General features: G+C 37.1%; 1 protein-coding gene across 1 annotated transcript in view; it reads left to right on the plus strand.

Annotated features, from left to right (window-relative positions):
- Positions 1 to 10998: 10998 nt before the first annotated feature.
- The window catches only part of Ttc8 (tetratricopeptide repeat domain 8), a 54150-nt gene continuing 43278 nt past the window's right edge, over positions 10999 to 21870 (plus strand). The window contains exon 1 of the mRNA XM_047540106.1: positions 10999 to 11183. Within this exon, the coding sequence (XP_047396062.1) occupies positions 11070 to 11183 (114 nt within the window). The 5' untranslated portion in view covers positions 10999 to 11069. The remainder of the gene's footprint in view (positions 11184 to 21870) is intronic.

Consider the following 21870-nt stretch of genomic DNA (forward strand, 5'->3'; position numbering starts at 1 on the left):
GTCCCAAAAAGGAAAACAAGAAAATGACATATGTATCTTTAATAACAAGTGAAACTCAAATGACACACACACACATTTTGATATAAGTAAATACTGTCTAAAAATTACAAATGGTTATAGAGTGAACATTATTAAAAGAGATTTTTCTGAATATACTCATCCTTAAAACCTACTACATAAAAATGGGAGTTGAGCCTGGCATGGTGGTGCTTGCCTGTAATCCCAGCAGCACCAGAGGCTGAGGCAGGAGAAACTCAGGTTCAAAGCCAGCCTCAGCAATTTAGCCAGGCCCTAAGCAACTTAGCGAGTCCCTCTCTCAAAAAAAAAAAAAAAAAAAAAAAAAAAAAAAAAAAAAAAGGCTGGGGATGTGGTTCAGTGGTTAAGTGCCCATCCCTGGTACCAAAAAAAAAAAAAAAAAAAAAAAAAAAAGGAGTAGAAAAGATAATAAAAGTAGATTTATCATAGTGTTAAAAATGCATTTAAGGGACTGGGGAGATAGCTAAGTTGGTAGAGTGTTTGCCTTGTAAGCACAAGACCTTGGGTTCGATCCCCAGCACCTGAAAAAAAAATGCACTTAAATGCAAAATATTTATGAAAACAGGTATTAAGCTGGTTTTGATGTAAGAGAACATTTTCTGAAGCAGCAAATACAGTTTAATTCTAGCTAATATATTTGTAGAAAGAGGAGATATGATAACTGGTGATAAAACGAGGTAAGTTAGGACACATAAAAAGCCAAGTTTGGACATGATGGCACATACCTCCCAGTCACTTGGGAAACTGAGGCAAAAGGATGGCTTGAGTCCACTCAGGGCAGCTTGGCAACATAGCAAGACTCTGTTCCTAAAATTAAAAAAAAAAAAAAGACAAGGACAGTAGTGAAATGGTTTTTTTTTTGTTTTGTTTTGTTTTTTTTTTTTGGTACCAGGGATTAAACTCAGGGGCACTCACCCACTGAGTCACATCTCCAACCCGTTTTTTGTTTTTTTGTTTTTTGTTTGTATTTTATTTAGAGACAGTCTAAATAAAGTCTCACCGAGTTGCCTAGTGCCTTGTTAAGTTGCTGAAGCTGGCTTTTGAACTTGAGATCCTCCTGTCTCAGCCTCCCTAGCTACTGGGATTACAGGCACACGCCACCATGTCAGGCTGAAATGTCATATATATTTTAAAGTCATAGGCTTTACGGTTGGGAAATAAGGCAGGAGGATCTCAAGTTTGAGAACCCCTCAAACTTTTATCAAAATAAAAAATAAGAAGGAATGGAAATGTAGATTAGTGATACAGACTCCCTGGGTTCAATCCTCAGTACTGCAAAAAATAAAATAATAAATGAATAAACAAATTGTACCTTGTTTTATTACAAGTGTGGAGAGGTTATCTGTCAATGTCCATCTTATAACAAAATGTAAGATATTCACACGTCACTGAGCAGTTCAAATGTTACTTTCTCTCTGATTTATCTCTGAGACCTTTTCTTTAAAAACAGGACAAAAATGGGGCTAGGGCTGGGGCTTTGGCTCAGTGTCAGAGCACTTGCCTCATATGTGCAGGGCACTGGGTTGGATCCTCAACACCACATAAAAATAATTAAATAAAGATATTGTGTCCATCTACAATTAAAAAGCATTTTTTAATAACATGACAAAATGGCTCTCCTGTTTTGCAATACTTTGGGGTTGGACTTGGAACTACACCACTGGCTGACGTCCTTACAGATGTCAGATCATGGGACATCAGTCTCCATATTTGCCTGTGACGATTCATTACGATAAATTTCTTTCTATATGTCCCATTGGCTCTGTTTCCCTGGGGAACTGTATCAAGGATTTAAAAATAACTGTGACTATCATGTAAAAGAATCTGGTAGAAAAGGGGGATAATATGCATAAATATCAGTAAATTTCATAGAGACAGAAAACTATTTTTTTAAATATGTATTTTAGAAATAAAAGTCATAATGTCAGAGATAAGCCGTCAACACATTCACCAGCAGATTGACACCACTGAGGAAAGAATTAATGACCTTTCAATTAGAGCAATACAAATTGTTAAAATTGAAAAATAGAGAAAAATGAAAACAGAGTATTCAAGAGCAGTGAGATATCAAATAATCACACACATGTAATTAAAGTTCCAGAAGGAGAAAAGAAAGTGAACAGAAACAGATATGATTGAAGATATAGGAACTAGTAATTTTCTAAAATTAATCAAAGATAACAACCATAGAATCGAGAAGCTCAGAAAATCTTGAGGAGGGTATCCATGAAGCATAACACATGCACAATCACAGACACAGCCCATCCTGGTCACACCACTGAATATTTTTGAAAAAAAAAAAAAAAAAAAAACCCACTAGATTGAGGAAGAAAGATCTGGAAGATTCTATTAAAAAGCAACCAGAACTAATAAGTGAGTTTAGAAAGGTCACATACAAGGTCAACATCTAAGAAACAAATGAAATTTTCTAATGGTTATTTTAATTCAAAAGCAGTTTGTTAAACCTCTTTGACTTTTTAGCATTAAAAACAATTTACAAATAATCAACTCTGCCTAACTAAAATTCCTCTGAAGACATAAAAGCTTTAGTCACTCTAATTTGGATGAAAATCACATATGAGTTGGGGAAGTATTTCTCATTCTGAGTCCTCCAGATCATGAGAAATCTGTGATATTAATTTTCAAATATAAAAAAGCAGTTGTATGTCTCTCAGCACAAACTAAAAATATCAATTTGTTTTGGAATGAATTTTGATGAGTTTTTTTTGCTTTTTCTTTCACTCTCTTCCTTCCTTCCTTCCTTCCTTCCTTCCTTCCTTCTTTTCTTCTCTTTTTTCTTTCTTTCCTTCTCTCTCTCTCTCTCTGGGGAACTCTTTCTTTTCCTTCCTTCCCTCCCTCCCTCCCTCCTTCCTTCCTTCCTTCCTTCCTTCTTTTCTTCTCTTTTTTCTTTCTTTCCTTCTCTCTCTCTCTCTCTGGGGAACTCTTTCTTTTCCTTCCCTCCCTCCCTCCCTCCCTCCCTCCTCCCTCCCTTCCTTCCTTCCTTCCTTCCTTCCTTCCTTCCTTCCTTCCTTCCTTCCTTCTTTTCTTCTCTTTTTTCTTTCTTTCCTTCTCTCTCTCTCTCTGGGGAACTCTTTCTTTTCCTTCCCTCCCTCCCTCCCTCCTTCCTTCCTTCCTTCCTTCCTTTCTTTCTTCCCTTATTTTTGCAGTACTGGGATTGAACCCAGGGCAACCATATCACTGAGCTAAATCCCCAGCTGATTCTATTTATTATTTTGAGACAGGTTCTTCTTAAATTGCCCAGGCTGGTCTCCAACTTGTGATCCTCCTGCTTCGGCTTCCTGAGTCACTGGGATTATAGGCATGTGCCACTGTATCTAGCCTAATTTTTTATTTTAACTTTGAGACACTTAAAAGACAGACTGACAGGAATTATAAGGAAAAACATTGCATATTTTTATTTTTATCCATACCCTTTAATTCCTCCAATATTAATATTTATCACATTTTCTTTACCATTCTCCCATTCTCTTTCTCTCAATATATGTGAGCACACACACACACACACACACACACCCCAAATCCATTTGCAAGTTGGACACAACACCCCCTTAATGTGCATTTTTGTTTAAAAAAGTACATTCCCCTTGGCATTACAATAGATATATCAAAATCCATGAAATTAACATTGATATTATACCATTATTTGATCTACAAACTAATATCCTTTACAGGAAAGAATTTAAAATTTAATCCAGTATCTTATTCACATATTGCCTTTAGTTTCCATGTCTCTTTTAATCTGGAAAAATTTCCAAATCTTTATCTTCTATCATCAGGACATTCTAAAGAATGTAGATCATTTATTTTGCAGATTATCCCTCCTTTGGGTCCTGTTTGATGTTGCCTCGTTTATAGATTCAGGTTGTACATTTTGGGCATGAAGCAATGCATCATAGCAACAGGCTAATGATATTTATTTGCTCCATTATTGGCCATATTAAATCTGATAACTTGGTTAAAGGGTGCCTGCCAGGTTACTTCACTATAAAGTTATAATTAATTAGTATCTTATGGGGAATTAATCAGGATTTTCTGTATATAATTTTTATTCATTAGCATTAGGAAATAAATTGATAATACTTGGAAAGATGTTCATAAGAAGTGTTTGGGGTATAGAAAAAAGATTATAAATTACCAATATAGAATATTGTTATTTTGATCCCCAATTGAGTGATAAAAAATATGTGACAGTATTTTTAGTCTATCCATGATGTTCATTAAACTCCATAGAGAATTTCTATGAATGCTCAGAATAAAAATCTCACTCCTAGAGTGAATGACTATTCAAAACACAATCAACTGGTTGGTTGTATGTTGAAATTTTTTGAAAGGTCACCATGAAACATTTTGCACATCGATACTTCATCACATCCCTATAAACTCATCTAGCAATGAAGACCATAAAGCTACCTGCTGTTGACTCCAACAGAAAAAAGAGGACAAAATCTAGGAATTATAGGAGAAAAAGAGAAAGATGTAAAATTTTCTGAGATGGCAGTTTTCTGTTTGGTTTTATGAATAAGTTAAGGTATAGTATTCAATTAAATACACTATGAAGTGTTAATTTTTATCAAGTGCTAATTAATACTTGAATCTTTAGAGTGATACATAACTTGTATTTAGTATGTTACTAGAAAGAAAGTCATTTATTCAATAAACATTGTTTTAAAATTTTTTAAGTTGTAGATGGACACATTTATTTATTTATTTATTTATTTACTTACTATGGTGCTGAGGATGGAACCCAGTGCCTCAAACATGCTAGGCAAGTGCTCTACCATTGAGCTATAACCTCCATTCCCTCAATGAATATTTTTTGAGTCCATAATATGTGTCGAACATATTCCAGGAACTGGAGGTTCTAAGATACTAATTAATTATAACTTATAGTGAAACAACCTGGCAGGCACCCTTTAACCAAGTTATCAGATTTAATATGGCCAATAATGGAGCAAATAAATATCATTAGCCTCTTGCTATGATCCATTGCTTCATGCCCAAAATGTACAACCTGAATTTAGAAACAAGGCAACATCAAACAGGACCCAAAGGAGGGATAATCTGCAAAACTGGAGATACAGCAAAGTCTATTAGTAAAGCCTACAGTCTGGGGGAGAGGAGATGGGGGAAGTAGCAAATAATATGTACATGCATACTTATTAAGTTACTAGGTGGGGGATGGAGAGGTAGCTCAGTGGTACAGTGTTTGCCCAGAATGTGTGAGGTCCTGGTTTCAATCCCCAGCACACACACATACACACACACACATTGTGGTGTTAAAGGAAACCAGAGCCTGACAGTAAAGGAACACAACAGATTTCGTTCAGGAGCCATTACAATAGGAGAAAAGGGATATAGTCTCAACTCCAAATACAGCAAGAACAAATGGGAATTTATAGCCACAGAGTAGATAGCTAGGGTTGGGTTGGAGGATGGTGGGTAGAAAATCACTAAGATGAGACATCAAGGGATAGAGAAATTCTTGCTAAACTGACTTAAAGGATTCTTGCTAAAGGCAGACCAGGATAATCAGATATCACTTGGAGGATGGTAGGAAATAAGGAATTGATCAAATATGGAGGGTAAGGAGTTCTTTCGAAGCTCACTTAACAGAATTCTTGCTATAATTGGACTCTGCAAGGATGGACATGGAAGCCCAGGATCAAGGTCAAGTTGAGAAAAGGACTCAACCTGACTAAAGTTTGATCAAGAAGACTCTTTTAAGGATCGTAGGTACTTTGAAGAAAAATATGGCAGAGAAATGAGATGGCGATGGTTTGGAGGGAAGACCTCATCAATGAAGTCACATTCCAGGAGGGACCTTTATGAAATAATGAATTGAAGCAGATGACTATGTGGGGAAGAGTGTGGCTGTCAGCCAACAGCAAATGTAAAATGTCCTGCTAAGTAAAGGACCAGCAAGGAGTCCTGTGTTGCTCAAGTGTGGGGTGAACAAGTGGGAGGGAGTGGAATATGGTTAGAGAAGTAGTCAGCAACCCGGAGTACTTGTGGGTTTATGTGGGGGATTTATATTGTGGTGGTAAAGCATTCCAGAACCTATTGTTACTTATTTTTTAAAGAACAGTACTCTAGTCAAACCAAAGACACCTTCTTACTCAGTGCCCTCCTCTCAGTCATGTGTCTTTGTTGTAGATCAGTGTAAAAGGCAGGGAGGTAAGAATGTATTGTACATTGCAATTTTAAAATCAGAACTTCTATTTTGCATTTTAAATATTTATACCAAGATTCCCTCTATACAAATGCTGCATGGTGGGTAGATATCATTGTTTTAGCTAAAAAGACTAGGCCTAATTTTCTTTTCTGAAAATATATTTTTAAAAAACCTGCTATGATTCCTTGCCACTAAATAGATACAGGCATTCTTTCATATGACATTCATTCACATCAGGATGGATCCAGAGGTGGTGGTTGTATAAAGAGAATTTGTACCAACAAAATTCTAAGCTTACTTCAATTGTTGAAAATTAATTCATTTCCAGACTTCAGAATCTGATTTGCAGAGTACAAGAAGCTTGACAGAAAAAGCAATTGAGCATAATCAGCTCTCTTTATGTGCTTAGTTTAAAACTGTTTAGGCTGTTGTATGTGATATGAATCAGAAGGGCTTGATAAATATGCCTATGAACACCCACATGGATCACCTTAGTGAATGTGTAATTGCCTATGAAACTCAGTCTTAAACAACAAATTCAGAATCAAATGGGATGTTTAATAATTGTACCTTCACTTTCTTAAGATCTTTGCCAAAATAACAGGTGGTAACTTCATTGGGGATCTACAAGAGGAAAATGGATCTTGGCTGATGGTCAGTAATTTGAGGTTAATGCAATGCAGCTCATACACAGAAATTGAGAGGCATTTTTATTTCCAAGGAAGTCACCAGTTTTATAAGTACTTTTTGATTTGGAATTTGCTATGCTTGTAGCACAGTATTAAGAGAATATCTCTCATCAGATAAAGAAAAATGATTGTTTAAGGATTTGAAATGCCAGTAATACTGAATTGTAACCACTCTATGGCATAAACCAATTTTTCTATGAATAGAGGTTCACATAAGTTTGAAGACTTGAGAAAAAGATTTGTGAATAGAGCTACAGAAATTTAAACTGTATCATCTAGCTATAAATATTGACCTTCATATCAATGGCACAGAAAGGACAAGGCAGAGACAATATTTGTTATATAGATTAGAATGAGCATGAGACTTTAGTAGTTTTCTGAGTAATTGAACCAAAGTGTCCCCTTAATCACAGAATACAAAATAAATATTCAAAAACCCCAAATTTTCCACATAATGAAGTTTTCTAGAAAGTCAGTTATCTGCAATTGTGAAACATTAATTTTGGCTCTGCCTTTCCAGTACCAAACCTCTTACTCTGTTCTTGGTATTGACCAGAATGTACTGAACAACATTAAATACTAATAGTGCTAGCATAATCTTGTTCTAGATTTGACTGGGTGTTCTGGATTTTACTAAGAATGTATTGTTCCATATGTTGTTGGTATGATTTAAGATAGAAAGAAATATCCTTATCCTACTTTACCAAAAGTTGTAATTTCCCCTCTCACGCATGTGAATAGAGACTTTGTTATACTCATTATTGTATCCCCTATAGCCTATACAGTTATAAAATGCATGGCATACATAGGCACTCAATAAACGTTAGTTGAATGAATAACAAATTATCTAGAAGGCTGATACCAAGATGACATGTAAGATGTCAAAGAAATCATATGAAAACAGTTCATTTGAGATCTTAAGAAAAAACTTTCTAGCAACATGGATTTTTAGTCAACACCCTCTACTGACGGTTAATTTACCTAAGTTGAAAACACTGTGACCTGTTCCACTAACTACTCTTTCCACTAACTACTCTTTATATGTAAATACCCATGGGGCAGGAGACCTGTCTTGTTTATTTCTGCATGCTTAATTGCCAAGCATGGGGTCTTACTGACCAAGAGAACATCTCTTTCGTTACTTTTTGTTTTTCTTTTGGGTTAAATTATCTGACAAGAATAATTCAAATTTAACATTTAGGAAAATTTAATCTTTGCATTGAAAGGTACACTATTGTCTTAGGTATTTTATTTTAAACCGAATTAACCTAAAGAGATATCTGGTTGTTTGAGAGAAAAGATAAGGATCTGTGAGCTAAGATCTAGCACTGATTGGGAAACTGAGCCTTTCAAAGGGATTAAGTTGTTTCTCTGTGCTTCCTTTTCTCTAGTAGTAAAATGGTCCTAGTAATTATCTTTCCCCTTCACTAGGAATCGTCACATCTACTATCCTTCCTACTAACATATCTTTTTAAAAAATAGTTTCTGTTTATTGGTTAGAAATTATAAAAATACAACAAAACCTATCTACAAATCGATAAAATTAACCATAAACATATTTACATGATAGAAAAGTAACAAATGTTTATAACCTTGTAAAGGCAAGTCTTTGCTCCATTTGAACATGCTTAACATCCTGTAGTTTTCTAAATATTCCACAATTTTCTTCATCTGTTTGATTTTGTGAAAGAAAAAAGATTATCAGCATTCTGAAAGAAGTTAACATGAATTACTATTACAATATTTCAACATCTCTTTTTGTTTCATATATTTATTTTCTCAGTTATGAATTTTTTTGCTCCCTTGGAAGTTGTCAATAATCTCAGTGTATACGATTCATGATTGTTCAGCCCTGGCTACCCATTTGAATAAACAAACAAACAACAAGAACAACAAAACCAGTGGCATCCCAGCCCTACCTCAAACCATTTAAGTAGCATCTCTAGGAATGGAATTTAGGTATCTGTATTTTTCAGAACTCCCCAATCATTCTACAAAATACCTGACCAGCATTCTTCAAAACTGTCAAGGTCGGTGGCACAGTGGTACACACCTGTAATCCCAGTTTCTGTAATCCCAGTGGCTCGGGAGCCTGAGACAGGAGAATTGCAAGTTCAAATCTAGGCTCAGCAATTTAGCAAGACCCTAAGTATCTTAGTAAGACTCTGTCTAGAAAATAAAAATAAAAATGGTTAAGCATTTCTGGGTTCAATCCCTGGTATCAAAAAAGCAAACAATAAACAAACAAACAAACAAACTGCCGAGGTCATTATTAACAAGGAAAGTGTGAAAAACTGTCTTGGACCAGAGGAGGTATAGGAGACACGATGACTAAATATAGCATGAAGACTTAAATGGAATCCTGGAATAGAAAAAAAATATATATCAGGGGAAAACTACTGAAAGTCCAGTAAGCTATAGCATTTGCTTAATAGTAAAATGCCAGTTTGGTTCCTTAGCTGTGATAATCGTTCTATAGCAATGTAAGATGTTAACAATAAGAAGTGGGTGATAATACATGGGAACCTGAAACTATCTTTGTAACTTTTCTGTATGACTCAACTACTCTAAAAGAGTTTATCTTAAAAGCCTGTCTGATCCAACGTGGAGAATGACATAGGAACCTGCTTACATGGTATCAGATAACAAAAGGCCCCTGCGAAATACTGAATCTGTCAATTACCAGCAAGTGTTCCTAAAATCTGACCTTCACAATGGGCTGCTGCATTAAGACCCTTAGACAGATTACCATTCTAGAATCACTTCCAGGAACACATAAATGAACTAGCTATAATAAACATAGTTATAATAATTATTATCCTGAGAGTTACTCACTTTCAAGATACAAAAATTTTATAAGGATTGATTAGTAACTAGAGAAAATCCACTTCTTAGTTTAGAAATTCAAGTTTCATTTTGATATCTACAAAAAAATTATCTGGATTAAATATAATGGCTGCATTATGGTTCCCTAGTGATTTTAGACAATTCCAAGTGATTTATCTCTGCTAGGAGCCTTGTCGGTCATTTATCTACAGTGATGAAGGAGATCGCTCAGAAAGTTCTGCAGTATTAATTTTTTCTCTCCCCCTTCCAGTGTGGTAGGATGAAAGAAAGGGAAAAAGATCCCCTAGTTTTCCACCGGGCCTACCATGATTTAGCCTGATCACACTTTTGTCTTTGTAACCATTGCTGTTTTTATCTATCATTAGGAAGAAATCACTCTCTAGGGCTGGGAATGTAGCTCAGTGGTGAAGCGCTTGCCTAGAATGTGCAAGGACCTGAGCTGGATCCCTAGCACCAGAAAAAAAAAAAAAAAAAAAAAAAAATCACTATGTACAAATAAACATTTGACAAATCGCACGTTTCTGGAAATGATGTTTCAAAAGTTCCTTTTAATTTTATTTTTTTGCATTGTCTACTTTGGGGGAAATATCACAAATTTATAACTGAGAATCTTTATGCATCTTCGAATTAAATATTAACAACCTGTAGCACGCACATTACACTTCCAGCTCCCTGACTCCACGGGACTTTAGGCAAATAATTTGTCTTCTGCAAGCCTATCTCAGTTTCTTATCTGTAAAAGGATTGAATTGGATCAAGCAATCTCTAAAGCCTGTGGTAGTTTCAACATTAAGGAACTGGAGAGTTTTAGGATTTAGGGCTTTGGGTCCTGATGGACAGGTTGGTATTGGAAAAGCAGACTCCATGCTTGTGTTTATAGTCAGAAGTGAATAGGGCAGGAAAAAAAGTAAAGCGGAGGAGTAGGACGGAGATTTCGCCCAGGGTCATCTCCTGGAACTTTGGGGGACCGCGGGGAAAGCAGAGCGTGGGTTGCTAGGCAACTGCCCCTCCTATTGAGGGTGGAGGACCCCAGGCGAGGTGTCTAAGTCACGACCGCTTTTTTAGATATGGTGTCTTACTTTTCGAAACTAATGAAATATACAGCCTTTAATAATACACACTTTTTTTTTCAGCCATGTTGGGACAAACTCCGTAGCTGAATTCCGTTCGCCGTCGTTTTCCTATTTCCTGTTTTCAGGCGCGCGGCGGGCACCTCTCCGGGAAGGCCCGGCCGCCGCGCGTTGCCGGGTAGAGCCCGACGCCCGCAGCTCAGCGCTCCTGGCGGTTCCTTGGACTGGGCCGCTATGGGCTCGGAGATGGAGCCGCTGCTCCTGGCCTGGAGCTATTTTAGGCGCAGGAAGTTCCAGCTCTGCGCCGATCTGTGCACGCAGATGCTGGAGAAGTCCCCTTATGACCAGGTACCGGCCGGCCCGTGCAACCTCGCGCTGAGGCAGAGGGCTCTGGGGATCCCACGGCCCCGGGGAAGGGAGGCCGGGGAGGAAGGCCGGAGGCGAGACTGACCGAGCGGCCTGCAGAGGCCCCTGGAGCAAGACCCCTTAGAGCCGTGGCAGGCAGGTCCTTGCCCTCAGCGTCTCCCGGGATCCCAGTTCTGTGCCTTGACCTTTCTCACTGCAAACTTCAGCATCCCCCCACCCCCTTTTTTTAAGTTACCCACAATTAGTGCCCTGAATTTTATCTTGGCGAGGAACTTAGATATTCCATTTACTTTCCTCTGTACAAACTCTTAAGCTCTCTTCGGTAATGTCTAAACATACAGAAAACCCCGTGCAAAAAAAGATCTGTGACTCTCCACCCACTTTTAACCCAGCTGCCTTTTCGTTTGAATCAAAAGAGATCTTACCAGCTCATCTTTAGATAGTTGTCCAAAAGCGAAGGAGCTTTTGATCCTGGGCGATGAGTTCAACTTGAGGCAAAGGTGCAAGATAAAGGAATGATAATGTATGAGGGGGAAAGATATATTTATTATTAAAGAAATGACCTGGGCAAAGAAAATTGTTATTGCGGGAGGGAGGGATAGGACTGAAAGTCTCCTAGAAGAAGGAATGATGGCATTGGTTAAAAGGGATCTTGAATAAATAATGAGTGAAAAGGGTAATAAACCAAATGTCTGATGGGCATACAACTGATGGGTAGGTCAGTCCTGGAAGAGGCCAAAAAAAATAAAAAATAAAAATAAAAAAAAATAAATAAAAGCAAGAAAAAGTAGACTGCTTCTAGTAACTGCAGGGATATGTACCTAGATAGTTCTGGTTCCCCAGCTTTTCCTCTAGTTGTGTTGCCTTGGAGATGTTAAAAAAAAATAAGAAAGTTTCAGGGAGGTACGAAAGTGCAGGCTTGAATGTAAAGCTGTTACTGGGCTCTGCCTTAACTTCCAGCTGATAGATGGATGATAACCTGTTGAGAGTACATCTCCCCTGGAACAACCCGTATCAGTTGAAATACTAAGCTAAGTTCTGTTCCTGGTAGTTGACTATAGTAACTAGGAACAAGTTCCTGTAGACAAGCATTTTCCCAAGGGTGTTTCTTGGTACAATAGTCCCACAAATCCTGGAAGAAAAAAAAGACTCCATAATCAAATATGTTTGTGAGTTGTGAGAAAATGTTGGACTTTTGTTAAGATAGAAGTTTGTCAAGAACTTTTGATGTACCATACATTGTTTTAAGTATAGTGGTTTGCAAGAACTTTACTTGCTCTTTCCATTGTTCCATTAAATTAGGATAGTTTCCATTCAGTGTTCCACCGAACACTAGTCCCAAGAGCTTCTCAGTGAAAGAAAGTTTCCTCATTAAATGCATTTGGGAAACGTATAGTCCCTTCTTAAGAGATTTAAGATGCATACTAAAGGCTCTGAGTTGTTCTGAAGAAAAGAAACCTAATTTTGCCTAATTTTGATTAAGTTTTAAAATTTATTTGACCAGTGATTCCTTTTTTTTTTCTTCTTTTGACCAGGGCAAGGGTCAAATGTCTTCCTTATTATCTGAGGAAATGCTGTCACATTGGGAAATGTTATAGGCAAAACAGCAATGTTTATTGATGACTAAGACCCTTTAATCTTGAGTCCATAGAGACATTCAGCACTGCACCTAAGAATTGAGATTTCATTTGTGACAGGCATTGTGCTCAGGTCATTTTATGTGTTCATTTTAATTTTCTCATGTCAAGTGTTCACTATTTTCAGACATAGATTCTATAAATTATATGTATTCTTAATGCTTAGAATAATCTTGCAAAGTAGGTAAAATAAAAGAAGTAGCTTAACTGACTTGGTGCAGAGAGTTTTATTATGTTATCTCATTTAATCCTCAACTATTTTAGGAGTTGGTGCTCTTTTCCCCATTTTCGTGGTGAACCCTGAAGAACAAAGTGAAGTAAATTGTCCAAAATTGCAAAGCTAGTAAGCCTACTCCTTTGTCTAAACTATGCTGCCATTTTGGCTCTTACATAGGTTAGTTTTTCAAAACTCTTTCTGAACTTTTCCCAATCTCTGTCTTTTTTCAAAATTTGAGTGAAGTGTTAAAGAATTTTGACACTCGGATTAAAGCCTTTGAGGAGTCCTGAAGGAAATAACTTTACCTAATTTTAATTAAGCTAGTACTATTTTTCCAAAAATTGTTTTTATTGGTACATTATAATTATACATAATAGCAGGATTTGTTGTTACATATTTGTATATATACATAACATGATTTGGTTAGTTTAATTCCCTAGGACCTCCCATTTCCCTTCCTTCCTCCCTCCCCCTGGTCCCCTTCTGTTATCCAGTTTCATGAGATCCTCTTCCTTTATTTTTTTTCTTTAGCTTCCATATATGAGAGAAAACATATGACTTTTTGAGTCTGGCTTGTTTTGCTTAACATAATGTTAAGCCAGGAGTTCTGAAACTTATTTGACCCCTGGTTCCTTCTTTGGAGTCAGGTGTACAAATATCTCCCTTGTTATCTTGGGGAGGTATCACTTTGGGAAATTAGTAGGCAAAACCACAATGTTGTGCCGGGCAGGGTGGTATAGGCCTGTAATCCCAGTGGTTTGGGAGGCTGAGGCAGGAGGATTGGGAGTTCAAAGCCAGCCTCAGCAAAAGTGAGGTGCTAAGCAACTCTGAGACTCTGTCTCTAAATAAAATACAACATGGGGTGGGAATGTGGCTTAGTAATCAAGTGCCCCTGAGTTCAAACCCTGGTCCCCCCCCCCCCCCAAAAAAAAAAGCACAACCAGCAAAGTTTTTGTTCATGGTTGAGAAGGGATGATCAAAGAGATCCTTTTTTTAAAAAAAAATTTTTAGATGTTGATAGACCTTTATTTTTATTCATTTGTTTATATGTAGTGCTGAGAATGGAACCTAGTGCCTCACACATGTTAGGCAAGCGCTCTACCACTGTGTCACAACCCCAGTCCCAGTAAAAGAGATGTTAACTCATTTTATCTAGGAAAAGGAGGAAAACACATTGGGAACTTCGTTTAAAATCTCTTATATTAGCAGCTAACTAGGTGAGAACTTGAGTTCTTTTATGCGGTCTTGTACAGCTTCCATTAGGTCTCATTGTCCCTCTTGGAAGCATTATGCATTAGGTTTATTTAGTGGAAGTATGATTTTGATAGTATAAAAAAGGACCCAAGATCATACTAGGAAGTACTTCTATGGGCATTGGTTAACTATTAACATGTTAAAATCATTATGGGATAGGTTTTGTTTTTTCCTTTTGTGGATTTGAAATAATACTTCATAATGTGATATGTAATTTCTAATACCATAGAAGTGTTATTCTTTGTTATTCTTTTATCTTTATGAGGAGGGATTATATTTAACTTGAATAAAAATCAGAGTAGACCAATATCAGAGTTGGGAGAAATTTATGATACTCTTTTCCTATTTTGTTTTGCTATAGTAGTTTATTAATGAATGAGTTACATGCATTGCCAGAATAATGAGTATCATTTTACCAGGAATTGAAGTGTAATTTGATGTTATCAAAGTAGGCATTTGATACCTGGATAGGGCTATTGAAAAGTTGACAGTGTTCACTCATCTTGTTTGTTCCTTGACCCAACTTTAAACACCATGCTTTTCTGAGTACTGTATGCTTTTCTGAGTACCACTTGATGTATTTTGTACTCACTTTAAAAAAAAAAATTTAAAATAAATTTGTAGATGGACATCATGCCTTTATTTTATTTATTTATTTATTTATTTATTTATTTATTTATTTATTTTTATGTGTTGATTGAACCCAGTGCCTCACAGGTGCTAGGCAAGCGCTCTGCCACTGGGCTACAGTCCCAGCCTCTGTACCTACTTATGATTTCATGTTGGAAATATTTCCCAATGTGATTTTCCTTAAGTTTAAATGAATTCTGCCTTTTTCTTAATTAACTAAAAAAATGGTATTTATGTCAGAACATTGATGCAATTAATGAAGGGCTTTAGGAAACTTGAGATTCCTTTGATGAAAAGCTTGAACATTGTCCTTCCTTGGAACATAACAGCAGGTCCTTCTGGTATCTCCGTTGCCTGTCAGAGTGGCACACAGCTGCTCCCGTTGTCCGTTTACGGAATGAGTGCCTTGATCACTTGTGTTCTGATGGAGTTATTCATACGTGTCAGCTTCCCTTCTTTTTATGGAGATCATTCTTGTTGTCTGATGATACTTGTCCTCTCTTCTCCCAATCCTTAATTCTCAGCACATCTTAAATGTACATTTGCCATTTCAAATAAATATAATTGCATTAAGGGCATTCTTCATTTCTTTTTTAAAAAAGTTTTATTGGTTCTTTTTAGTTATACATGACAGTAAATTCCGTTTTGGTATAATCATACGAGCATGGAATATATCTTACTCCAGTAGGACCCCATTCTTGTGGATGTACATGATGGTGAGATGCATTGTGGTGTATTCATATATGTACACAGGAAATTTATGTCAGATTCATTCTGCTGTCTTCCTTTTCTTATTCCTCCTCCCTTCCTTTCACTGAACTTCTATTCCCTGCCCATGCCCTTATCGTGGGTTAGGTTCTACATGTCATAGAAAACATTTGATCTTTATTTTTTTGGATTGGTTTATTTCACTTAGAATGATAGTCTCCAGATCCATTCATTTACTGGCAAATGTCATCTAAGTCATTCTTTATGGCTGAGTAATACTCCATTGGGTGTATATATCACATTTTCTTTATCCATTCATCTGTGGAAGGGCACCTAGGTTGGCTCCATAGCTTAGCTATTGTAAATTATGCTGCTATGAACATTGATATGGCTATGTTACTGTAGTATGCTGATTTTAACTCCTTTGGATATATACTGAGGAGTGGGATAGATGGGTCAAATGGTGGTTCCATTCCAAGTTTTTTGAGGAATCTCTACTGCTTTCCACAGTGATTGCATCAATTTGCAGTCACACCAACAATGTATGAGTATATTCTTTTCTCCATATCCTCACCAACATTTATTGTTATTTGTGTTCTTGATAATTACCATTCTGACTGGAATGAGATGGAATCTCAGTGGAGTTTTAATTTACATTTCTGTAATTGCTAGAGATGTTGAACATTTTTTCATGTATTTGTTGGCCATTCATATTTCTTCTTGTGAGAAGTATCTGTTAAATTCCTTTGCCCATTTATTAATGGATTATTTTTATTATAATTATTTTGGTGTTAAGTATTTTGAGTTCTTCGTGTATCCTGGAATTATGCTGTATCTGAAATGCAGGTGGCAAAGAGTTTTCTCTTATTCTGTAGGCTCTCTCTCCACATTCTCGATTATTTCCTTTGCTGTCAATAAGCTTTTTAGTTTGATACTATCCCATTTATTGATTTTTGATTTTACTTCTTGAACTTTAGGAGTCTTGCTAAAGAAGTCAATTCCTGAGCTGATATGTTAGAATGTTGGGCCTATAGTTTCTTCCAGCAGGTGTGGGTTTTCTGGTCTAATTCTTAGGTCTTTGATTCACTTTGAGCTTTGAGTTGATTTTTGTGCAGGGTGAGAGATAGGGGTTAAATTTTCATTCTGCTACATATAAATTTCCACTTTTCCCAGCACGGTTTGTTAACAAGGGTATCTTTTCTCCAATGTATGTTTTTGGCACCTTTGTCTAGAATGAGATAACTGTGTGTATGTGGGTTTGTCTCTGTGTCTTCTATTCTATCCCATTGGTCTTCATGCCTGTTTTGGTGTCAATACTGTGCTGTTTTTGTTACTATAGCTCTTTACTATAATTTAAGGTCTGGTATTGTGATGCCTCCTGCCTCATTTTTCTCACTAAGGATTGCTTTGGCTATTCAGGGCCTCTTAGTTTTCCAAATGAATTTCATAACTGCTTTTTCTATTTCTATGAATAATGTCATTGGAATTTCTTGTTTTGAGGCTGTTTTTAAAAAAATCTATTTAGAAAATTCTGCCTGGATTCCTCCAGATTTTTCTAGTAGTAATTATTACCACTGGAGTTTCTTATGGTGCTTTTGTTGTTTCAATGGAGGGTGTCAAATGATGGGGTTATTCCCATCTGTGAAGATTTAACCCAAATGTGATCCGAGCAGGAGCAGCTAATCCTCACCCCCCCAGGTGACTACCTTCGTATGCTCTTTTAGCCTCATGGGCATTTATTGAATTTCCACATTTTAGAGTACTTTTCCTTTACAGTGATTTGAATTATCATTCCAGTGCCACCAAACTGATTTTAGTATGAATATGTTATTTTGGAACTGTGTCTGAACACATAGAGGAGCAAGGAAATGAAAATATTTCTTTTGAGTGTCACATGGATTCATTTTTGGTTTTGCTTTTGCTTTTTTTCTCTTTCCAAAACATATGCTAACTTTTATTTTCCATAGTGGTATTTTTTCACTTTGGTTTTGCTTATTTTTCTCCCAAGTGAGGAGAACCTCTCTAAATTGATCTGTTACTTCGGAATCTTCTTATAAGCTGAGCCAGTGAACTTCAAAGAGAAGGCATGTGGACCTGATTTACTAGATGAGCCCACTCTTGGATATTTCATTTGCTTCTCTTTCCCATTTAAGGGATACTATTTTGGCACAGTATCATCAAAAATCTTAATTAGTGCCTTGTATTTTATATTTGGACATGAAATTTTATTTCTTTTTGGTTCTTCCAAAGTCAGGGTAGTTAGGCTAGCTAGGAAGGTAGAATATTTGATGGAATACTATGTTTTCTTGGAGTAATGCATTAAAAAAATTTTTTTAGTTGTAAATGGACATAATATCTTTATTTTATTTATTTTTATGTGGTGCTGAGGATCAAACCCAGTGCCTCACATGTGCCAGGCAAGTGCTCTACCACTGAGCCACACCCCAGTCCCAGAGCAATGCATTTTTATTTGACTAAAAAAGGACTCATGGGTAGGTTGAACATAATAATATGTTGTTTGATCATGGGGACAGGTTCTTAAAGAACATGGTTCCTGTACTCTTTTTCCAGACACAGAATTGTGAGGGACAGAGGGAAGGCTGTGTCCCTCAGCATGAAGATTATTAAAGTTCTTAGCAGGTTAATTTATACTTTACCCCTTTTTGATGAAACATGGTAAGAATAACCAATTCAGAGAGCAGCATTGTTTTTTTCCCCTAAGTATTCTTGAAATCATGACTAAAAAATAGTAAAAAGTTATTAGATGTAAAAGGAGAAAATGCAGAAAGCCCTCTGTCCAGTGATATGACCTAGAGGGAATGCTCGCTTTCTCAGCTCATGTCGCTCACCCTGATTAGTTGCTTAATCTGATTACTCTTCTCTGTGTTCCATATGTCAGATCCATGGCTGTAAAACCAGTCCTGATTTTTTTTCTTTTTTTTTTTTTTTTAGCTCCATTGCAATTAAACAGTTCATGCAACAAGGCGGGTTTTCAGGCAATGGGGTTTTTAAAAAGACAACATCCTTTCATTAATGGGATGGGTTTCTGGTAGATTTTCAGACTGTTAAAATCAGTGATTCTGAGGGTAGGAGCATCGGTTAGGTATCCAAATACAGGTAAGAGCTTTTCTAATGCACCTCTTCCTCTCCTGCCATCAATCTTTACTTAAAACGAGATATGTTATGGAGAGGAGGGGTTCTTGGTGTAAATTCAAAGGTGGAGAAAAGACTGGGAGCCACTGGCTTAAATGAGAAGAAACCAGTTCTCCCTAGTGAGCTCCATGTTGATTGGCTGAGACAGCAATTAGGTGATCCACACCAAACATATCTTTCTCTACAATTACCTAATTTGTTTCCTCTTTGGGGCCCTGGAGACTTAGCCAGACTTAATACTTTGATTCCATATACTTTCAGGCAGTTCATAAGGATTTTTGTTACTGCTGAATTAGGCAGATTACATTTCCACTTGGTTGCTTGGTCAGTTGACCGCTCTAGCCTTCTGAAACTCATCCATTTCTCTGTTCTCTTACAGGTGTCTCCTTTCTGTTACTACTTGTTGGAGTCACAGTGAGGCAAACTGCTTGCCATGAGTGATTCTATTTTATGGGAATATTCTGTAATAAGCAGCACATGCAACTATGCTGCCAATAGCAAGTATTTATCCCCCCAGTTAAGGATGCTGCTGCACACAGCAAACAGAATGTTCCAGAAAGATAGAACACTGCCCCAGATAGAAAGTTTGTTAGATATAGAATAATGACATATTGTGCTGATAAAAACAGCTCCTGCTTGAGTTCCTGCTTGCTGTCACGTAGGACTGCTTGCTGGCACAAAGAAAGGACGAGGGGCCAGACCTGAGTAAAGCTCGCCTCACTCATGGCTTAAATGACAACATGAGGTAGTTTTTCTTTGTGTTACCTTGACATATTGTTGTGCTGTTAGCTAAATAACTACTGAATTCTGAACAACAACTCAGCAGTTTGAAGAGTAGAGCAGGGTAGACTCATTAGCCAAAGTGTTGATGGCAATTAGGAAGTTTCATTCAGAAATATCTGGAGATTTTAAGTCTCCAAAGTATTTACAGCAGCCTAAGGGAAAGCTGTATCCTAGAGAGGAAGGAAGGACGCAAACTTCTGTGAACTAAAGTTGATGGTAATTAGGACTTGCTGGTTCTAGGCAGTGGCCTCTGCTTCCCCTGTCCTTACCCACTTTGAAGGAGATTCAAAATTTTAATTTGATCCATAACTGGGAGTGAGTTCTGAGTTCTGAGAAAGACTAAATAGATGGTTAAGTGCTTGTCTTTTAACCTTATACTTAAATATGCTAGTATATGTGGAAGAACTCTAAAAATAATGAAGTATTCTTAAAATGTAAGATTTTATTTGGCCTTAAAATTATTCCAAAAAGTAGATATTATTGCTCCAATTTGAGAGGGTAATGAGGGTTGTAGGACTTTTTCAAGGTTATGTGACTAAGTGGCTTCCTGAGGATCAAGCTCAAATCTTCTGAGTCCAGGACAAGGCCCAGTGCTTTCTATTTGAGTGTATTGATACCCACAGAAATAATTTACTAGACTAAGTGAACTTAACCTGTGGTTCCCTATGTGAGTGGACTGAATTAAATCACAACTATAAATGAGAGAGACTCAAAGGTGAAGGTCTTGGTGGTTTTTTAAAAAATTTTTGCCCGATCTCCAAACTGGAACATCCTGATTTTTCTTCTTCATAATCCTGTTCCAGATTGATTCTCCAGCTGAGCCATGACTGTCCTTGGTCTCCCCATATCCTACAGCAGCCTGTTTTCCATCCTTACTGTCATCTCGCATAATCAGCAAAGTGCATGCTCTTGACCCAGGGTGTCTAGGTTCAGATACTAACTCCACACCTTGGCTTCAGCATTTTCTCAGCTATAATGGAATTGGTAATGTACCACTACCAAAAAGGATTGTGTGAGGGTTTTCTTAAGTACATGGTAAGTAACCATAAATGTTAGCTGCTATTGTCTCTGTGTAGCTAGTGTCAAATTGACATTTATTACTAGCAGGGAGCAGTACAGTGCAGAACATGCATGTGTTGGAGACCATGGGCCAATTCAAAGGGGATGGGGTAAAGGCAAAGTGAGAAGGATTGCATAAGTTATTTTGAAACAATAATCCTTGGCCACAGAATTAATAACAGGGGTGTTCAAGGATCTATAACAAAAGTGGTGTCAATTCAAGGTTGAATGGACAGTTACTGGACAGATGTCCTTTGCAGAAATATTTCCTGTCCAAGGTATTAGTGGTCATTGTTCAAGGTTGTAGTTCTGGCAGATTCTTTTGTCATAGTTTTTGTTATCGGGCACGAGATCCCCTCTCTTATACCGTTCCAGCTTTATTTATTATTTATTTATTTTTGTTAGGCCTTGGTACAAGTGACTCCATCTTGATTCTGACTGCTTTCACCCTGGAGATATTTGCATATAGGATTTGTCATATATATTTTTCTGAAAGGGTTGTTGGTGATCTGGAAAGCATTTGTGAGAAAAATGTCCAGTGAAATTGATGTCGATATAGTTCACAAATCATGGACATTTGATACTTTCCAGAATAATCTTCTTTGTCTCTCATTCCCTTTTTATTTGCCATGCCTTCTGTTTTTTTCCCTCCTCCTAATTCATGTGTAATTTGTCCCTAACTATGAGTACTACATATAACACTATTTTATACTTTATTTACATGTCTTCCCTTAGGGAAGTTTTCTAGTGCCTCATGGGTGTGAGGGATGCCAGGAGCATGTTGTGGAATTCACATCTCCTCTGCCTCACCCCTGTTCAGGCCTGACTCCATTTTCCATCCATAGAACCCCTCCCTACACCTCTCCAGTCTCTAGGTCTCATTTTCTTCTCTGACCTTCTTATTTCACATCATTTCCCTGCCTGTTATTCATCTGCACAGTCCCAAAGGACAGGAGAACAAGAGAATGTTCACCAAGCTTTTCATCAGTGAACAGATTTCTGTAAGGCTGAACTAGTGGTTTCATTTTAGGCCACTGAAGAATCTTCCAGGCCTGGGCAGAATAACAAGCATCCTCCAGCTTTTATTTAGTACCAGTGTCTCCTTTTACTTTCCTTTAAGTATTGTCTACAATCACCTCTGATAATGCCCCCTCTATATTGGGCTCGTTTTGTATTTCTCCTAAAGTAACTTTTTACTTTTAAAGTTATTTACTTTTTAGTGTTTTAC

The sequence above is a fragment of the Sciurus carolinensis genome, chromosome 2 (genome assembly GCF_902686445.1).
Source record: "Sciurus carolinensis chromosome 2, mSciCar1.2, whole genome shotgun sequence".
Lineage (NCBI taxonomy): Eukaryota > Metazoa > Chordata > Mammalia > Rodentia > Sciuridae > Sciurus > Sciurus carolinensis.